Source organism: Anabrus simplex, chromosome 9 (genome assembly GCF_040414725.1).
Source record: "Anabrus simplex isolate iqAnaSimp1 chromosome 9, ASM4041472v1, whole genome shotgun sequence".
Classification (NCBI taxonomy): domain Eukaryota; kingdom Metazoa; phylum Arthropoda; class Insecta; order Orthoptera; family Tettigoniidae; genus Anabrus; species Anabrus simplex.
In genome coordinates, this window is record NC_090273.1 from 66915852 (window position 1) to 66937862 (window position 22011).

At 38.2% G+C, this 22011-nt stretch overlaps 1 protein-coding gene across 1 annotated transcript in view; it reads left to right on the plus strand.

Annotated features, from left to right (window-relative positions):
- The window catches only part of Zwilch (zwilch kinetochore protein), a 117516-nt gene that overhangs the window by 70984 nt on the left and 24521 nt on the right, over positions 1 to 22011 (plus strand). The window contains exon 9 of the mRNA XM_067153456.2: positions 19917 to 20153. Coding sequence (XP_067009557.2) covers positions 19917 to 20153 — 237 coding nt within the window. The remainder of the gene's footprint in view (positions 1 to 19916; positions 20154 to 22011) is intronic.

Consider the following 22011-nt stretch of genomic DNA (forward strand, 5'->3'; position numbering starts at 1 on the left):
CAGTAGGTGGTCGAAATGGTTCTTCAGGACACCTCTCATGTCACTTTCTATCCTAACCAGAATTCCATTATCATCTTCAAGTGCCTTTATGGTATTCATTGGTTTCCTTTTACCTCTGATAACACTATACAGTAGTTTCTTATTGCCTCTGCTGTCTTCCTCCTGTTTCTGAGTGAATATATTCCATGCCTTGGTCTTTTCTTCTGTAACTGTTCTTTTAACATTCAGTTTCTTGTTTTGGTATAATTGTTTGAGGTTTCTGATCTTCGCCTCATATCTAGTAAAATCTGGTTTATTTTACTCCCAATCCCGTTCTTTCCGCCAGAGATTTCTTTCCCTGATTGCTGCTGTCACTCTTTCATTCCACCAAGGTGTTTCCTTCTCTGTTGTTTTCATACTTGTCTTTTCTCAAACTTCAGTTGCTTCCTTAACCAACGTGTCCCTTAGTCTGGTCCATTCTGCCTCTCCATTTTTCCTTTCATCTCTTGGTAACAGGGTTTTTATCTGGTTCTGATACTCAGTTCTCTTATCTGTTTTCTGGAGGTCCCATACTTTGATTTTTGGCATTTTCCTGTTCTGTACTTTTGGCACATAGAAATTTCTCAGGTCTGCTACTAGTAGACGGTGGTCACTATCAGGACTCTTGCTGGGTATTACTTTGACATCTGTTACCATTTTGCCCCTTTCTTCATCTGAGAGGACATAATCAATTACAGTCTTTTGCAGTCCATCCGAACTGTATCATGTTATCTTATGGCTCTGTCTCTTCTTGAACCAACTATTTTTCATCATCAGCCCATTCCTCATACAGAAGACAAGGAGATGTTCGCCTTCTATATTTCTTCCACCATATTCGTGAGGTCCCATTACGTTCTCATACCCTGTTCTATCTGTCCCAATCTGTGCATTCTGATCTCCAATAATGATTACTCTCTCTTTACTAATAATTTTTTTCCAATTCATCAAGAAACTGGTTCTTTTCCTCTTCACAACATCCACTTTGAAGTGCATACACCTGTTCCAAAGTTAGTTTTTCTTTCCTTAAATGCACAGTCACCTTTATTATTCTCTCACTAACATACTGAATGTCAGCAACTCCTTCTACATCTTTACTCATGGTGAAACCAACACCATTCCTCATCTCTTTGTCATTTCCATGCCAATACAGTCTATACTGTTTCGTTAATTTCTTCATTCCTTTCCCTCTCCATTTGGTTTCACTCAGACCGAGCGAGTTGGCCGTGTGGTCAGGGACGCGCGGCTGTCAGATTGCATCCGGGAGATAGTGGGTTCGAATCCCACTGTCGGCAGCCCTGAAGATGGTTTTCCGTGGTTTCCCATTTTCACACCAGGCAAATGCTGGAGCTGTACCTTAATTAAGGCCACGACTGGTTCCTTCCAACTCCTGGGCCTTTCCTATCCCATCGTCGCCATAAGACCTAGCTATATCGGTGCGACGTAAAGCAACTAGTAGGTTTCACTCAGCCACAATATCATTAATTTCTCCTTTCTTTGAGGTCCACTAGTTCTTCACATTTTCCTGTAAGACTGAATAAGTTGATGGTCTCAATCTGTGTTAGTCTCCTGCAGGATTTCTGCATTTTCGCAAGACCCTGTCTATCATCGGGCCATAAACCATCATCTCTGACATGAGTCTGTTCATGCTGGCGTCTTAATTTAGTTGATAAATGTGTTCTGAGGCTCTTATGTGTTTTGGAAGCAACTACAAATAAACTCTTTCACTGGCTTGTTAGCCCTAACATAATTGAGGATTTTCTTTCGGAATTTACTCTCTTAGCTTTTCAGAATCCCTCCCCATCCCACAAGGCAGTGGGTTCCATCTGTACTGCCCCCGGAGGAATGGGTTGCCTCCTCCGCCAGCTCCACTGTACCGAGTCATGTTCGCTTTTTCTGCCGTTGAGGTCTTCACTCATTATCCTGAGCTGGGACCCTTTACCAGATGTTACACACCGGGTCATTGTGCTCTGGGACTCGCATAGGCAGGGGCACCACTCCCTGGGCTGGGCTGCCTCTAAGAGGGTCCCTACCTGTTACATTATTAATAATAATAATGATTCAACTGAGAGAGCAAACAGCTGTCAACTCTGCCCAGTTCACTCCCCCAACTTTTAAACATTAACGCGTAATCGCAATGAGAGTGAAAATTCTTATGTTCCATTAACCACTGATTTTTGTGCTTCCAATCATTGAAACCAGTTGTTGCACATTGGGATGTTGCTCCAAAACGTTTACGAGGAGCACAAAAAAGAGATCATCGACTGCAGGAATAAACCAGATACGTTTTGTAATGTCTTTCACATAGCACTTTTCTCAGAAATTGCTAATTGTCTGGATACATATGCATAGAATTACAGATTATCCTGATTCTGTTTCACTTCACTTTTCGCATAGTAGTCTCTAGTAACATTATTCAAAAGCCAAAAATAAGGGCAAAAGTTTGATTTAAAAATATCTTCTCTTTGTACTAGTTCATCTTCACCGGGCGAGTTGGCCGTGCGATTTAGGGGCACGCGGCTGTGAGCTTGCATCCGGGAGATGGTGGGTTGGAATCCCACTGTCAGCAGCCCTGAAGATGGTTTCCCATTTTCACACCCGGCAAATGCTGGGGCTGTACCTTAATTAAGGCCACGGCCAATTCCTTCCAACTCCTAGGCCTTTCCTATCCCATCGTCACCATAAGACCTATCTGTGTCAGTGCGATGTAAAGCCGCTAGCAAAAAAGAAAGTTCATTTTTATGATTTTTACTTACAGTTCCAACAGCAGACCAATGGAAACTCAACTGAAACTGGGCGTACACTCATCAAAATTTTCTGTGCCAATACCACCATTTTTATTTTCGTCATTGCGTGAGAGGAAGTTGTTAGAGTTATAGTTTGGATTCTGTGGGAAAAAAGTCTAATTTTGGTGTCCGAGACACAATGCACTTTCCCTCCTCTTCTGCTAATCTGCGATAATTTGCACCACTTACCATAATTGTTTTCGGCCATCCATTTTGTGTACATAACACAAAAAGCACTTAATAAAACTCTCAAAAATTGAATAAAAATGGCTTTCATTTTCATAGACTTTTTCGGAACTCTTAGTATTATGTGAAATTAGCGGCCTTCTCGTCGATTTACTCAACACCACGCGGTTGTCTTTAGGTGGTGGTTATCTGCCGCCCGCTTGACTAAGTTGCAGCCCGAAGTCATCTTATACCCATACACAGAACTGACGGCGCTGTGTTTCAACATTTATAATATAATTACCGACAGCTTTCACATAAGTAGAACAACAGTTTCATTATTCATGTCGGGAGCTTTCGCTTTTGAATACCACGAAAGTGCGCGCCTTCTAAAAACTCGTTTTCAAACTATCAGAGCTTTTCACTTTTGACGCTCCATAAATTTGCCACCCTGGTCCCGTGCACATAAGGCCCATGCCTAAATATGGCTCTGAGTATGATTCATCAAGTCTTGTAATAAAAATGCAACAGTTAAACACATCTTTTGTTGTTCTGAGCAGTAGATAACATTGAAGTGACCTGCTCTCCAAAATATATTGCCGAGATCTAAGAAGAGTATCTAGATACAATTATTGTTGTGATTAAAGTGTTACGAAGGCAAGTCAATAAATATCTCATTGTTGTTCCTGCAAAACCTCCTATGTGACATCTTTGTCCATTTTCAGATTATTGCTGTTTTTAAACAGTAGAAGCCATGCCACATCACACGGAAAAACCTCCTATGTGAAAATACATATTTTACCAATGAATTTTAACGAAAACAATACCTCCGATGTGCTCGTGTCACACATTAGGTCTGCAGTACCTCCTATGTGACAAGACGTGCTCATAGATGATTTTGCAAGGGTATGATTCTATGTCAGAGTGTCACATAGGAGATTTTGTTTCACCCTGTTGCTATAGTTCTGAACTGTTTGGCGTGTATTTCGCAGTATTTTTATCAGTAGTGGATTAGTGTATTGTTTGCAGTTTGCATAGAATGTCAAACCTTAGTACCTTCCGTTAGTCTGGATTATTGTGTTTTGAGTGCATTATCATTGTAAGAGAACCTGTCATACATCATATTACCAAGTAAGTATTATGTCGATTTAGATTCAATGTATATGGTAAATTGGAGGGAATTCAAGTCTTGGAGCATTGTAATGTATCAAAAGTCAATTATTACTGTTGCAAAGTGATGCATAGCTAAACAGTTTGGTCTAAATTGTGCCTCCTCTCTCTCCCAGAATGCTTTCATGAGGGAAGTTGTTGATGCAGATGGTCCAGGAGCAGAATAAACAAAATGCCAATAACACAGTGACAGACTATGACTTGCAGCATTGTCCCAGTGATACTAACTATAATGTTTGAACTAGTTCCTGAGCTTACTAAGTTATTAAATATTCCTGTTCAAAATGTTAGTGATGTAAGGGATATAGATGAGGAAAACAGCAATGTGATTGGTGGCTGTGACAGGAAACAAACTATTCAAACGCAATTCAATAAAGATATTGGTTTACAAGTTATTGGTGAATTGTGTGTGGAAGATTTTATGGAAAGTGGATATCTAAATGAAGAGTGTGGCATAGAAAAAAGAAATATACAGGTTGCTACGGGGAAAGGGAAAAGAAAGTGTGATGCGGAAGAAGAGGAATGGAAGAGCTGTGAGGACGTTGACAATCCAAACGTTATAGAATGTGGTTCAAAGAGGAAGATTAATAAACATAAAAGACTGAAGGGACTGGAATACGTAGGATTTCAGAAGACTGACAATAAGGTGGTTCAAAATAGTTTAAGGGTATCCAAGCAAGGTCTGCATAGATGCAAACACACAACCACTACTAAGAAATCTGAGCGCAGTTTTCGGTGCGCTGAAATAACAGATGAAGAGTGAAACAAAGTATTGAGCACATTCTGAAACTTAAATTCTTGGAGTGAAAAGAAAACATTCGTTTGTGGTTGGGTAACAACAAGAAATGTTTTGAAGAGGAGGAAATCAACAGAGGAAGAAACAAGGAAGAACACAGGACATGATGTATTTTTACAAAAACGTCAGGTGAAAAGAACTTTATTTATAAACACTAGTGATTGGCAAAGGTACGTTTAAAAGGTAGACAAGCAGCGACTATTGTTCTCAGTTCAATGACAGTGGGCATGCAATAGACTCAAATGAACCAGTTGCAAAGAAGAAATGGGTTAGTGAATGTGGCAAAGTGAAAGAGTGGCTGGATCATCTGCCTAAAGTTCGTAGTCACTACTGCAGGGCCAGTTCCAAGAAGACTTACGTACAGTCCTCATTCCGTTCTATCCTTCACATGTATGAAGTGTATATGGCATGGTGCAAGGATAATAGTGTATAGCATGTAGGAAGGAGATCTTTTTCCGAAATTATGAAGAAAAACGATATAACAATACATTCTCCGAGGAACGGCCAATGCTGTGGTTATAAAACTAAAACTGCAGTTTCATAACTTCACTATTAACAAATTAACAACCAAGATGTTACAATCTATGTATGGCATGAAGGTAATGGGGGTGTTTCATAAAACAGGTGTGTGTGTCTTGCATAGTCCGTTACTTGGAACATATACCAAAACAGTACAAGCATATTGTCTTAATTTCTGATGGATGCACGTACCAAAACCGGAACAAAGCTCTGGCCAGAGCACTGAGCAATGTTTCCAAGACAAACTCCTTCATTATTGAGCAGGTCTTCCTTGAAAAGGGCCATACAATAATGGAAGCAGATAGTGTACGTTCTACTCTAGAGCAGTATTTCAAACAACCAATATATTCACCCATGGACTACATTAGATCAATGAGAATAACTAGGCCTAAAAAGCCATACAACATTATTGTCAACGATTTTTCATTTTTCAGAAATTTTGAAGGCTTGAATTGCAACCTGCCCGCCCTGAGACCTGGTAAGAAGGTTGGGGATCCCACTGTCCATGATATAAGGATGTTAAAATACTGTCCATGTGGTGAAATATCTTACAAGGTAGCATACTTTGAGGAGTGGGAACTATTGCCTCATAGACGTAAAGAATGTCATCACACCATGGTTCAGCCACTGTACACATCACAAATTCCAATCACGGAATCTAAATTCAAGCATCTTCAAGAACCTAAGTCAGTAATAGGAAAAGATCATCAGTTCATCACTCATTTTACGACTCTCTGAAATATAAGTGAAGATGAGAAACCAGCAAAATGTTGAATAAGCAATGAAAATAATTTTTCATCCTTACCTATTTTTTTTAGTATTTATCTTTTTAAACTCAAATGTATTTTTCTAAAAGTTAATTAGATTTTGTTACACAACAGCGTAAGCAGAAACACATTTTATGTTATAAAAACGATGTGTGCAATAACATAAATTAGCCTACTGATGAAGCTTAGTATATTATTTGGGTTCATTTTCTCTTATACGGTGAAAAGGAACAGGCAAAACCTTCTATGTGCGTTCTATGAATATACTTCCATTATTGTAAATATCTACACATTTCCATGAACATAGTTGTTAATTGTTATGATATCTTAGTGCAAACAAATGTTATTAATATGCTTCGTTCAATAAATGTGCAGTATTCTACCAACAAACTTGTTTTTTGCTTCTCCTGAAAAATTTAATGTTTTGCACATAGGAGCTATTGCCGGAACGACGACGATCTTCAATTTTCCTCTAATTGTCTTTAGATTGGCTCTATGGCGTTGTGCGCTCACCAGCCGCTAGATGGCACCATTGTCTATGTTTGTGGTAGGTCTCAGCGTTATCAGATCAGCTTGCGCTGTTGTGACTCAAAGATGCCTGCGCCACTCTCTGTTTGCACCAGGGAAGAACAGCGTTCCGTAATCCGTTTTTTGTGGTCTGAGGGTCTACGAGGAGCGGAAATTCATAGAAGACTTTCAGCACAATACGGGTACAATGTTTTGCCACAGCGGATGCTTCCATTCCGTGCTCTGACATTTGCTCTCTGTTTCGAAATGGAGAACCCATGTTTCATCTCCAGTGATGATCCGTTTCAAAAGCTGCCTCTGTGGATCAGTGGTAGAGTGTCGGCCTCTGGATCCCAAGATAGCGGGTTCAAACCCGACAGAGCTAGTCGGATTTTTGAAGGACGGAAAAAAGTCCATTCGACACTCCATGTCGTACGATGTCGGCATGTAAAAGATCTCTGGTGACACATTTGGTGTTTACCTGACAAAATTCATTAAATCTCAGCCATAGATGCCCAAGAGAGTTTCGGTTTACTCGGTCTGCCATTTAGTGGGCTGAGAGTAAAACGAAACGTCGAAATTGACGAGCAGACAGCCAGATGGCGTCAAATTGAAATGTCTGCACACGGTGGCTGAGGCAATACGATTATTATTATTATTATTATTATTATTATTATTATTATTATTATTATTATTATTATTATTATTATTATTATTATTATTATCCGTTTCAAAAATGTTTCACCTTCATTAGCATGACAGTCCAGTAGGTACTGACAGATTCTCACACGATTGCGCTTCTGTTCTTCATTGAATTGTTTTGGAACCCATCTCGAACAGACTTTGTGGAAGTTAAGCCTGTTATGCATCATGATTTCATATGCAAAACCATGGCTAATGTGCATATGATTTGCCACGCCATCAACAGTCACGGACGCCCGGATCTTTCCTCATCCTTACATGCTCGTGCAACTCCTTTTGAACTGTTCAATCCACTGGTAAACGCTTTGCTGTGGCAAAACACTGTCCTTATATTGTCCTGAAAGTCTTCTATGAATTTCCGCTCCTGGTACACGCTCAGACCACAAAAAATGGATTACGGAACGCTGTTCTTCCTTGGTGCAAACAGAGAGTGGCACCGCCATCTTTACGTTGCAACAGCACAAGCTGTACTGATCTGATAACGCTGAAACCTACCACAGATGTAGACAACAGTGCCCTCTAGCAGCTGGTGAGCACACAACGCCAGAGAGCCAACCTAAAGACAATTAGAACAAAGTTGCAGATACTTTTTGACTTGCCTACATAGTGTTGACTGTGCTTTTCATTATTGACTGAATTATCTTATAATGCATGCATCTTCATTATTGACTACGTCTGCAAACATCTGTGAGTTAACTGTGCTTCTCCACTGTCCTCTGTTTGCTACTAGTTGTGGCATCATTTAGTTTCAAACATCCTGTCCTGCTAATAAAAAATCCTTATGCAGTTGTTACTAATAAACGTGGTATACGCATGGTATTACTGTACTGCACATATACCCTTGTTCCAAGCCGTAGCACATATTTCTTCACGTTCATCGCCTTTATGACCGCCTTTTCTGGTTATCTAGGAGCAAAACCTTTCGAGAAGCCACATGGTAGCACGAAGAGAATAGAATGTTTGAATAATCAAGAACAATTTTCAAACTTCATCATATAGATCCGTATTGATACGTTTAAATTAAGAAATTTGGTATGCCAAAGTATGTTTAATATATTTTAATATTAAATAGTTTTCACTTGTAAAGTGAAGTGTATTGATTGGGTGGACCATTAAACCTAACACTAGTTCTTAATCAAGAACAACCGTAATACACATATTTCAGCAGTATATTACTCTCACTAGTAATAATTATACCAAAACGAAACCCCATGGCGCAACATCCCCGAAGGGCCAAGGCCTACCAGGCGACCATTGCTCAGCCCGAAGGTCTGCAGATTATGAGGTGTCATGTAGTCGGCACTACGAATCCTAATCATGGTTTATAAACTTCATGGTTCTGGTATTGAATTGTAATTACAATATAATTATTATATTAATGTAGTATTGGTCCACCTTTCAATACTATAATATGCAATATTCTAAATTACATTAATTAGGAACCAGTTTTGGCCGGGGCTGGCCATCTTCAGCTTTAATGTAAAACATCTAATAACTAAACAAATGTACGTGCACACAATTGACATAAAACAAACAAAACAAATATATACAAATTGACATTAAAAAGTGGGATGAAAATATGAGTAAATTTGAAAAACTAGGTTCTAACATCATGAGTATGCTCATCATAGAGACTCTTTCATGTATTAATATACACAGAACTGTTAGTTCTAAAACTGCTAATCATTACTAATTCAACTGTAAACGGGAACTGGTAAATGTTGATCAGGTAGTTCATCACCAAATCTATTTGAGTGGTGTTAGCCATATGCAAGTCATTGGACACCGCTGTAAATAACCACTAGCTGACGGAGAACTGTTAGATGTTGTTTCATCATCAATCAAAGTAATAAAATGAGATATTCTCGTGGTGCTTGTTAAATCATGCTGAAATGTTGTTGGACGTTGTCAGGACGGCACATGAAGATGTGGTTAAAACAGATACATTGTGTCTGGTATAAAATTTGCAATTCATTGCGGTGCCCACGAAGTTAACCTGAATAAATTAGATAAAATTAAATTAATGAATTGAACGAGAGAATGGTTTAGTTAGATGGCATAGGTTATATGAGACTTACCCCTCAATACAGCATATGGTGTGTGGCCTATTCTTGTGTGTGCTTCAAACTAACTGTTGTGAGATTCAAATGAAAAGGAAGGAGAGGGGAGGGGTAGGTTGTGAAGGAGAGGGGGGGAGGGGGGAATTAAAGCAGGGCTGAAGGATGTAGGGAAAAAGGATGGCTGCTGAGGAAAGGTGCTGTGAATATTACGAAAAACTAAATTATGACTTGTTGGTTTGACGTTTCTGAAAATGGGAATTAGAAGGTCAAAAAGGATATTTGGCTTTTCTGAAATTTCATTAAGATTATGATTTGGGTTGAAATATTGATCTAATTGTATGAAGCAGCTTTCGGTAATGTTAAGGAGGGGTCCTTTGTTGATGATTTTGAGAATTTCCATATCTTGTTTTATGTCTGTGAATTTGTGATTATAGTCATGCATATGCTGTCCTACAGCTGAAACCACTGGGACAGTCTTTCTGAGGATGTAAAAATGCAGGTGGAGAGTGAGTGTCTTACCATTATAATGAAAACTCCCCAACCTGATTGTGACTGATGGTAGGCAAGCGGGCATACCTTTACAATGAAAATTCCCTAACTCAGTCTTCATATGAGAAAAGACGTTTAGTGACTTCCCCGTCGCGTTTCTAGGGTAACGTTAAGAGCTATGCAATTTAATACAATCTTGCTCACAACGCGTACACTACCTAACCTAGAATTCTGTATACAATGTAAAATTCCGTAGCAAAGCACGGGTATATCAGCTAGTAATATAATATATTATAGCCACCTCTTGGATCTTTCATGTAGTCAATTCTGTCTTTGGCAGGCTGAGTGTCTCAGACGGTTGAGGCGCTGACCTTCTAATCCAAACTTAGCAGGTTCGATCCTGGCTCAGTCCAGTGGTATTTGAAGGTGTTCAAATACGTCAGCCTCGTGTCGGTAGACTTGCTGGTACGTAAAAGAACTCCTGCGGGATTAAATTCTGGAACCTTGGCATCTCCGAAAACCGTAAAAGTAGTTAGTGGGACATAAAGCCAATAACATTATTATTATTATTTCTGACTGTGGTAATGACAATTTGAGCATCCTCCTTCATTATTCACTAGTTCATTTTAAAACTTTCATCATTTAGGAGAAATGGGTCTCTCTGTCTCTTAAAGTGTTTTATTTTATCGTTGAGATCATATACGTTATTTTCCATTCTCATTGTGTGCTTAATGGATAGGTTGGATATTTTAGCACTATTATATTACTTCAGACAGTAAATATAACTAAAATAAACTGATTACTCATTATTTCTTTTTCGTTACTTGCTGCTATACAATGCTTATACAAGGTTCTTGATATGGATAAGCAATTCAGTTAATAACTATAAAAGATACATACACAGGAAACATACACAAGGTTTATTATAACAAATTGCACATAAACTGTGTATAAATCTGGTATAGAAGTTATACACCGTTCATTAGTAAGACTGTTCATGTTTAAATCACTGAAAACTGAGTCTAACCATCGTTGCCTTGGTCTCCCTCTACTTGTCTTAACCTCCATGACCAAGTCCATTATTCTTCTAGGTAACCCATCCACATCAATTCGCCTCGCATGTCCCCACCATTGAAACCAGTTTATATGTACAACTTCATCAAGTTTATTCCTGACAGCTTTTTTTGCCTCATTCTAGTGCCCTCCTGCCATTGTTGCCACCTGTTTGTAACAGCAATCATTCTCACTACTTCCATGTCTGTTACTAACTTATGAATAAGATATATTGAGTCCACCTATCTTTCACTCCCAGACCGATATTGTACCAGGAATGCTGGTCCAAGACAGAGTTCCCAATGTTTAAAGTCGAACTCTGCACCGTGCGCTAACACCCAGCTGGCTACAAACATGTCAGCTGCGAGCAGCGTGGAGCATGTGATGTCACATCATGCATATCTTGGTCAAGGCTAAATTACGTCAGCCGGGAGAACATTCTAAATGAACGTTGTCATGTTCACCAATGTTTTACTATCATTGTCCCCAAGTTTGAAGGAAATCCAACAAAGATTAAGGGAGATATTTAATAAAATAGAATAGCCTCAATTATCCAGAATCGTGTATAAAAAGACGGCATATTTGCATGTCAAGTCACTCAACTATGTGCCACAGTCGAGGCCGGACGTTCGGCTGATGGTTTTACGCCGCCGTGATGTGAATCACGGGTTCGATTCTCGTCGAGTGTTTGAAAGTCTGCGTGTTAGAAACTTTAACTCTACAATGCTTCATATCGGACTTAGAAATTTTAACACAATTTGCGTGTGATAGAGAAGTTCCACTGTGAATTAAGACATGTCAATTTACGTACATTTCAAGTGATTAACTATTCGTGTGACCAGCACAAGTGTAATTAGAGCTTTTCTTTTTTTTTTTTTCTCTCACGAGTGCAACGTTTTTTCCAAGTGATTAAATATAACTCATGCTCTATTGGTGAAAAATATCTAATTCCCTCCAAGGGAATTTAGAATTTTCCATTAAATATAACTCAGCGTTTGAATCTAAATGTGATAGGAATTTTTCCAACAGTAAACTTCAAACTGTGCATCTTGTTTCACCAAGTGTTTGACATATTTAACCGAGTAAAACATTACAAGCGAACTTAGATTTCTCAAGTGAAATACATTCTAAGTAGGACTTTGTCAGGACTTTGTGATTCCTTAACTTGTGTTTTACGTGCGGAAGACATTTCTTGCATTCTTAAGCTTCTTAATAGAACTTGTATCTGTAAATAGATCGAACCAAGGACTGTTCTCGAACAGACTATGTTTGCATTACAACGTTATTGTTTATAATCAAGTGAAGTGAATGAGACTAAATTCACAAGATAAAGAAGTCTTTATTTACAATTGAAAGTTGTGTGAACTTATAAGTAATCACGAGTGGAATACTTTATTTTTCACGTTATTCTTCAGTCGATTTTGAAAACTTTCAACAGTGACAAGTGACATACTTTTTGTTTCTTCCTAAGTGGCTGTTTACATTAAGAGTTCAGTTCACTTTCACATTCGACTCAGTCTAATATTTTCAACTATGAAATTCAGTTGTGTGTTCAACTATAATAATATTCAATCTTAATTTTTTCAAGTGCGTTCAGATTTCAGTGACATTCTGTCGTAACTAGTGATTTATTTTGAAACCATTACTATTGATAACTTTGTCTGTGCAGAAACCATTCGCCTAAACGAGTACATTTCAGGCACAAGTGCATTGCCGTGTTCTATTTCCACGTATACAAGAGCTTCTAGACCAGGGGTTCTCAAACTTATTTCGTTCACGCCACACTGTTTCGTTGTGCTGGGTATAGCGGCACACCCCAACGTACAAGTAACTGTGCCTGCTTTAGAGGAATTTTGAACGCTACAGAGCAGTCCCAAAAGATTGATAACCCTAGCAGAGGGTACACGAACCACTAGAACGTTAGTAGAGAAACATGTCGATTACTCCCAAACCATACTGGAGCATATATAAACCAATCAATGCTCACTTGCGGTCAGTTCAGTACTTCAGTTGGATTTGGAGAGATGGTTAAATGTAGTGCAATTGAATCTTGAATAAGTCGCAATATTTGGTGTTGTTATAAAACTGAAGTAAATATACAGATATTGTTGTAATACGGAGAAGTTTTTAAATAAACACCAACGATCAAACAGCAGTGAAGAACATCAGAGTAAAAATATCACAAGTGAATCACCCGGATCAAGTTTCAGTGAGAAGCTACTTCCGCATGGTCTGGTGTTGTGCGCAGATATCAGAATTCTTATTTATGCTTCCGATTAACATTTACTGAATCTGGAAATCATGAACTTCCCGAGTGTGTTTTATGTGGCGAAAAATTAAGCAGTGAATTTATCGTTCCAAGCAAACTAAAGAGACATTTGAAAATGAAACACAGTCGCTGGGAAAATAAATGTAAAGCCTATTTAAATTGTTTACTCTCTTCTCAAATTAAAGATGGCAAGGCAATGAATAAAATAATTACAACTTCAAAAAAAAGTGCTAGTAGCTAGCTATAAAGTACCGGTAGCAGAAATAATTGCCAAGAATATGCAGTCGCATACAGCAGCAGAAACTTTGATTTTACCTGCTTGTAAAGGAATAGTTACTCCATGTTAGGGGAGGCTGCCGAGAGGGAGATATCAGAACTACGTTTGTCAAACGATACAATTGCTCGCCGCATAGAAGACGTGTCAATTGATACTAAAAAAAGTAGTGGAAAAATTACATGATGATAAATAATGTGCACTTTAACTGGATGAATTAATAAACATGTAAAAAATATCAATTAATGAGCTACATAAGAATTTTAAACGAAGAATCACTTACTGAACAGTTCCTATCTTGTAAGAACTGCCTCTGACGTCAAAAGGATCAGACATATAGGGCTGATTGCAGAAACGGTGTATAGACAATGTCTACAGTTAAACAATGTCTAAGTGTGGCTGCCGCATTGCAGAGACCTTATTCATCACTTAGCAGTGTTTAAACACTGCCGAGACCACTGTTTAACCTCAAATGTGTTATGTTCTATGAAGCATGTAATTTGTATTATCATGTTGAGATGATTCCGGGAAGAAAGGATGGTCCCACGGCCTCTCTGTGGGTCTTTTGCTGCAAAATCGCAGCAATTCATTTGAAATGTACTATGAGGTACAGCTTAAAATAAGATTTCGCTATCAAGAGACTTGTTTCTTGAGACTGACAAAGGGGCACTCCGGTAACTGTCAACTTGACTACAGTTCTTGTCAACCGATAATTGGATAATTTCCATGGAATTATAGGTCACTTCAACTACATAAATGTCAGAATTACTTGTCTCAATCGTCAGAGGGCTGTCACATCCATTAACCGGGAGGGATTCACTTATATTATATTTACTGCCAAGTAAGCACACTTAATAGTGGCAACTAAAAAGTTGGTTGTATGTGGGATTTTTATAATCATTGCGCTTATTCAGATAAGTTTTCGGCAACTATGAGATAGAAAAAGGCAACTGGTGGTGATGGTGGTGATTAGTGTTTAAAGAGGAGGACTGTGGAAGAAGAGCCGTGGCCATAATAACAGCCCTGGTATTTGCCTGGTGTAAAAATAGGGAAAGCATGGAAAACAATCTTCAGGGCTGCCAATGATGCGTTTCGAACCCAGGATCTCCAGAATGCAAACTACATCTATATGACCCGTACAACTTATTCGGTTACACGGTACTATTGTTTCATCTTCCCTTCACCAAAGCTAATTACGAGTATATTACACTCACTGTAACAACACTATAATCAAAGCTACATTTCCTCGTGCGGTGGCGTGTCGCTTTAGTTTCGATTATATTACGAGATTTAATTTCCACCGAAAGCGATCTTCTTATCTGCGGGCAAGTCATGCTCATGCTTAGTCATATTTGAGTAATGTGTAGGAAGACAACAGCTGACGAGCGTTTGGTGCGGCACCGACAAATTTCATTGATTGCGACAAGCAAAGAGTTACGTGAAAGATACTTCTGTCATTGAAACTTCAAACGATGTCTAGTTAAACACCGGCTGAACATTGTTTTTGCAATGGAAGACTGTGCACAACTTTGATGTGTAGCTAGACGTTGTCTAAGGCTTAAAACTAATCATCGTTTTTGCAATCGGCCCATATACAGTAATTCTATTACTGTGACATTGGAAGAAAATGGACGGAGTTGGAACAGTTGTATTTCAGTGTGCACTGATGGGGCCTCAGCAATGACTGGTCGAATGAGAGGTTTTACTTCAAGATTGCAACAGATTTTCTGCACATTGGATCCACACATTGTTTTTTTTTTTTTTTTTTTTTTTTTACATTGGGAAGCTTTGGTGGCAAAATCCATTCCTTCAGTTCTGAGGAACGTAATGAGCTCCCATGGTTAATTACATTAAAAATAGAGCTCTAAAAACTAGACTTCTCAAAGTAATGTATCAGGAAGCAGGAGCTGTTCATTAAAACTCTGGTCTTTCACACCTAAATTCGCTGGTTGTCCAAAGGAAGTGTATTTTCCAGATTTTATGAACTTAGAAATGAGTTATTATGAATATTTGCCACAGAAAAACCTGAGTTTGCTGACCTCATTAGCGATGAAACTTGGTGTTCCAAAGTGGCGTACCTAGCTGATATTTTTGGACATTTGAATAATCTCAAATGCCAGAATGCAGGAGAAAAAAAGAGAATATTCTTACATCAACAGACAAACTGAATGGATTCTGAAGAAAAATTCCACTGTGGAAGTTAGAATATGAAAAATTGATATTGAAATGCTTCCTCTCACAGCTGATACCGATATCTGTTCCAGTCTGATTTTAGAACATCTTTCTGTTTTGGAGAATAAACTGCAAGAATATTTTCCTTCCCTCAACGTGAATGAATGCGACTGGGTTCGCAATCCCTTTGCCATTGCTGCTGAGGACACAAGACATCTACCGTCATTAGAGGCAGAAGAATTGGCTGAACTTCAGGCCGATCGAACTTTGAAGATGAAATTTAGGGAAGAAACACAATTTCATTGAAAAGAGAGTTCTCAGTGTTATCAGAGCATGCCATATCATTATTAATACAGTTTTTAACAACATATATATGAGAACAGGGATTTTCGGCACTGACCTGCATTGAAAATAAGAAACGTGAGCGACTTCTTTCTGTAGACCAAGAATTACAGGTGTGTTTGTTTGCAATTCCTCCCTGCGTCGAACAGTTGTGCAAAAGTAAACAAGCCCACATTTCCCACTAAATTGCAACAATAGTGTAATATTATTGACAGACACTTTATTTTTTTGAGTTCTTACTGCATATAGGCTTACGCTGTTATGTAATTTTTATAAATGGTATTACTAAAATATTGAATACACAAACAATTTTTTCGCGGCACACTCTTCGAGAACCCTTGTTCTAGACCTTCTAGAATTTCGAGAACTTCCAGACCTCCATCGGAAGACGATGCGGGGGTGAACGAGTAATAACAGGACCGCAGTGTACATTACCAGCCCAGACCAAGGAGGGCACTTACAAAAGCTTCTGTACCGAGGTGATATGGAATTTAACATTTATTTTGTGAATAAATTCTTCACAACAATTTTAAAAAAGAATTCCATTATACTTATTTCATGCAAACCTCTCCTCTCTGTAACGCTTCAGATAGAAACCGGACACACCCTGTGTCAGTCTTATGCTTAGCTAACCGACTTGAACCATAATTCCGGTTACAATATAAAGATAATTTTGTTCACAACTCACTTCTTTCTTATAGAATACAGTTGATTGCAACTACGAGCTCACTGCTTTAGCTTTCTTGCTCCTTGGTTCAATTTTACTTCCTGTACTACCTTCCTGGGAGAATATACATCGTAGTAGAAATGATGTACGTGTTGCAGGTTTGTATTTCCAACCTGTCACTCAGACATCAGGCATGGTTAAAATTTCAAACACACAAAACGGAAGAAAGTGCAACCAACCTCAAAAATATCAGGAAAAAGTTCACACAAATTATCAGGCAAACCAAGAGACATCACAGAAAGATCTAATCAACTCAATAGAAGAAAACTCCCACAAAACCAATTCCAGAGACTTTTACAAAATGTTTGGAAGACAAGTACAAAAATTTGTTACAAAATGTTTGGAAGACAAGTACAAAAATTTGCTCCTCCCACATTAATGCAGAAAAGTGAGGATGAAAAAACGACACATAATGACAAGGAAAATGCCGAAATCATGGCAAAAGCATTCATTAAACTTTTGAATTGTGAAGAACCCCAGGAACTTCTAGCAATTAATACAGACACGCCCATCAAAACCCTGCCTGAACTCGTAAACCCCCCAACAATCCAAGAGGTGGAAACAGCACTCAAAGAGTTGAAAAATTATAAGGCATGCGGAGAAGACCAAGTTTTCGCAGAAATGTGGAAATATGCCAGTGATACAGTTCGAACATTCTTACACATGGCCCTAACAAAAATCTGGATAACAGAAAAGTTCCCGAACATTGGACCACAGCCATAATCCACCCACTCTACAAAAAAGGAGATAAAAGCAATCCAGATATCCAGGTATCTCTCTCTTAGACTGCACATACAAGATTTTCTCCAGAATCCTATACAGCAGAGTCAGAGAGCAACTAGAGGAAGAATTAGGTGAATACCAAGGAGGCTTCAGACCTTGGAGAAGCTGTGCAGAACAAATCATCACTTTAAAATTAGCCATATCATATTACAAGAAACAAAAAAACAAACCGCTTGCAATAACCTTTGTGGACTTTAAAAAAGCTTACGACTGTATCCATAGACCTTCATTGTTGAAAATTTTAAGAAATTTTGGGCTCCATCCAAAATTAATCAAATTTATTGAACTCGCCTTAACCAACACTAAATCAAAAGTCAAGTTCAGAGGGGAATTCTCTGAGCCATTCATCATAAAAACAGGCTTAAGACAAGGAGATTGCTTGTCACCACTGCTGTTCAACTGTGCCTTGGAATATATAATGAGGGAATGGTACAAGAGTAACCCAAAGAACATCGGAATTGGAAGACCCAAAGACAACATAAGTTTAAATTGCCTAGGTTTTGCCGATGTCCTTGCTCTCTTGTCCAACAATATTCAGGAAACCAGACAACAAGTTATATCACTACAGGAAATAGCACAGAAAATTGGTCTAGGAATATCTTTTGAAAAGACAGTAATCATGTTTACTGACCCACCACTCATAAACAAAATTGCCATAGGAAACCAAGAAATCAAAATTGTAGATAAATTTAAATATCTGGGAGAAGTCATAACATATAACCTCAATGAAAAGCATGCATGGCATAGCAGAATAAGTAAACTGACCAGAGCACAATATGTCACCAAGAATACCTACAACAAAAAGGGCCTGTCAATAGCAACAAAATTAAAACATTACAAAACAGTCACTCAACCAGAAATAACATACACAAGCGAAACCATCTTCAAAACCACTAACACTGCACAGATAGACAAAATACTCAAGATAGAGAGAAGAATCATTAGAACGTGCATCAACAAGTCATATCAAAAAGATGGACACTGGAGAGTGGCTTCTAATGAAGCAGTCTACAAGGAAATAGAACCAGTAATGAACACAGTCAGGAAGAAACGCATTTCATTTTTTGGACATCTAATCAGAACACCAGAGAACAGGTTCATCAGGAGAATAATAGAAAAATTATGGAATAGTAAGTGTAACATTAAGTGGATTACAGAAATCAAGGAAGATATGCATGAACTACAAATTACAGTGGAAGACCTAAGAAACAGAACCGACAAAATCAAGAAACTCACAGACAGACAAACCAGACTGCAAATCAGAATCAACAAACAGACAATAGGAAGGGTGATTTCCAATGAAGAAAGAAGGATAAGATCAGAGAGAATGAGGAAGTACTGGGCTGACAGGAAACTGAAAAATTATTTGTATAAAGTTGGCTAGAGTGGTCCAATGAAGGCCATAAAATGTAATAATAATTATATTATACTTTGATCAGAACAACGTTGGCAGTATACTGGAGAAAATTAATAATTATATTTAACTGTGGTGTTAAGAATTAATACATTTCTATTTATTTTTGTTCAAAATAATAAAAACCGACTTCTTAAATAGTGAACATTTTTTAATACTTCTTAACTCAATCGGCAATTTGTTAGATGATGCTGCAGCAAAATATGCTGTGCTTTTTATTCCATACCGTGAAGAGGATACATGGCCAGTGTGTATCCGATCTGTTGACCTAGTTTGGTAGTTATGAATGTCTTTCCTGTACCTAATTTCTGTATTGAAGTTAGAGACGGAATAGGTCGGGAATTTCAAACAATGCACCCAGCTGTCGCTACACGAGGCTCAGGCTCATGATCCAAGATATGAGATAGTAGGCTTTCACCACTGTCTGCCTTTAAGACTAAGTTGTCAGCACAGGCCATACTGCTTACTACATTTCCACCCAATTGAATCCCTCCTGTCCTTTTATATCTTTCAGCAACTGATCCATGTGTGCTGTGATAACAAAAGTGAAAGAATATGGCCTTGTCTGACCCATGTAACTACTTTGAACCAGGAACTCATTCTGCCATTAATTCTCACTGCAGCTTGCCTGTAATTACCTACCGCTAATCACATAATTCCTCGGTACAATTATTATCCATTCCCTTAGTACTCTGTCATGTGCCTTCTCTAGATCTGAGGAGCATTAACAATACTCTATACTACTCTCTGAGCACTTTTCACTTACTTGATGCCTACTTAAAATCTGGTCCTGACAGTCCCTCTGTAGTCTGTAATCAAAGACATTTATTAATGATTACTTACTCCTAAAAGATTTGTCAGGTTCACTTTAGTTATGTTCTTCCATTCTTTTTTTGTATGTTTTAGTGGATGCCGTTTGGAGAGAAGCCTGACATGGCTAGCAAGGTTACATTCTTCCCTGGAAGTTCTACTGGCTGCTCAACCTCATATCAAATTTCCCAGAGTCAGTTTGTATTCTCTGGCTCTTCAGATCATTGACAGCTGTACTAAGAACATTCAGTCACTTGATTCTCTGAAACAAGATCCTCTAGTATCACTTCTTTTGCCAGTTCCATTCCAAGATGTGAAAAACAGATTACCTAGGTATGTTATAGAATTAATTCCTCCATATGTATAGTCAAGGTGTGATTCAGTGATTGATTGACGTCCATAGTATGCCCAGTTGTCATTCATATGTTCATGCTTGCAGTAAACAGGGTGCAAACCCCACTGTCCTGAAAACACACAGAGAGGTTTATGTTTCCCAGCAGCAGAATATGCTTGTCTGGTCTGGCACAGATCTGCTCACGCTTAGAAATTTGATTTCAATATAAATGGCCCGTTATTGGACATTATAAATGTAGATTCTACATCATCTGATGGTCTAGCAGGCATCAATTTTTGTAAATGAGACAAAGTCTCTCATAGTGCATTGGCACTGCCTGTGGCTCCAAGTAGCCTATGCAATGGCCTCCACAATATGCACTAGCCATGCGTCTTGGTAGGTGTGTTAGTTACCAACTGATGAGCCCAAATTGGCACACTGGAGCAAAACGCTGGCAACCAAGAATGAGTAGCTGGATGTCCAATAACGGACCCTTTATAATTGTGGAATTAATACAAGTGAAAATCCCTAAAATTGTATTGAAGAAGAAACCAAAGATCAGGATTTGGAAATTGGAGGAGGAAGATAAAGGAATGTCCAAGATTGGATAAAAAGGAAGTTGCCTAACACGGAAATATGCAGTGTAGAGGAAGAGTGGGACAATTTAAGACAAGCATTTTTGGAAGCAGCAATTGAGGTATGCGGAAAAACAAAAGCAAAGGTTAAGGGAAAGGAGACACGGTGATGGACAGACAAAATAATAAAAGAAATAAAAGAAAGGAACAAGGTGAAGAAAGAAATGGATAAGGAAAAGCAAATAACATATCAGAGGGATGAGAATAAGATACAAAGGTTACGTGTGGAATACAAAAGATTGAAACTACAAGTAAAGAGGAGTATCAAGGAAGAAAAGGAGAAATGTTGGGGAGAGTTTACCATCAAAATTGAGCAAGATAGTTGAGGAAATTAGAAACTATTATACAGAGTAATAAAATCGAAAAAAATAAAATTAAGAAAAAACCAAGGCATTAGTGAGAGAAGATGGATCCATAGTACATGATGAAAAGGGTCTTCAGAAGGTGATGGCAAAGTATTTTGAAAAACTTGAAAATGAGGATGACTGCTCGGAGGAAGGAGATAAGAAAATGGAAATAATACATGGAGAAAAAGAAGAGAACCCAATAACATGGTTGTAACTTGAAAGGGCAGTGAAAGCAATGACCAAAGGTAAAGCAAGTGGAAAAGACGAATTCAATGCTGATATGATTAAGACAGCAGGAAGTAATGGATTACAGTGACTATACCGAGCCCTCAGTGTCATATGGAAGGGTGAAAGGATGCCTGAAGATTGGCAACAAGGAAGCATTGTACCATTCTTCAAAAAAGGTAATAGGAAGAAATGTGAAAATTGTAGAGGTATAACCCTATTATCACGTGGGCTAAAAATAATGGAGAAAATCATAGACAAAAGACTGAGGGATATAATAGAAACACAGTTAGAGGAAGAACAATTTGGCTTTAGACCGAATAGATCAACAACAGACTTGATATTTACAGTGCGAATGATAATGGAAAAACATCTGGAAAGGAACAAGGAAATCATCTTCATATTTTTGGATTTTGAAAAAGCTTATGATACAGTTAAGAGAAAACATGTATGGGAATGCCTACTGAAAAGGAATGTACCTAAATCATTAATTAACAAGATAAAAATGTTGTACCATGAGATTGGGGAGTGTTGACTCTGGAACTTTTTATACAAGAAAAGGTCTCAAGCAAGGAAGTGCACTGTCACCATTTTTGTTTATTATATTGATGAATGAAATCATAAAACGTGTAAAACAAAGTGTCAGTAGT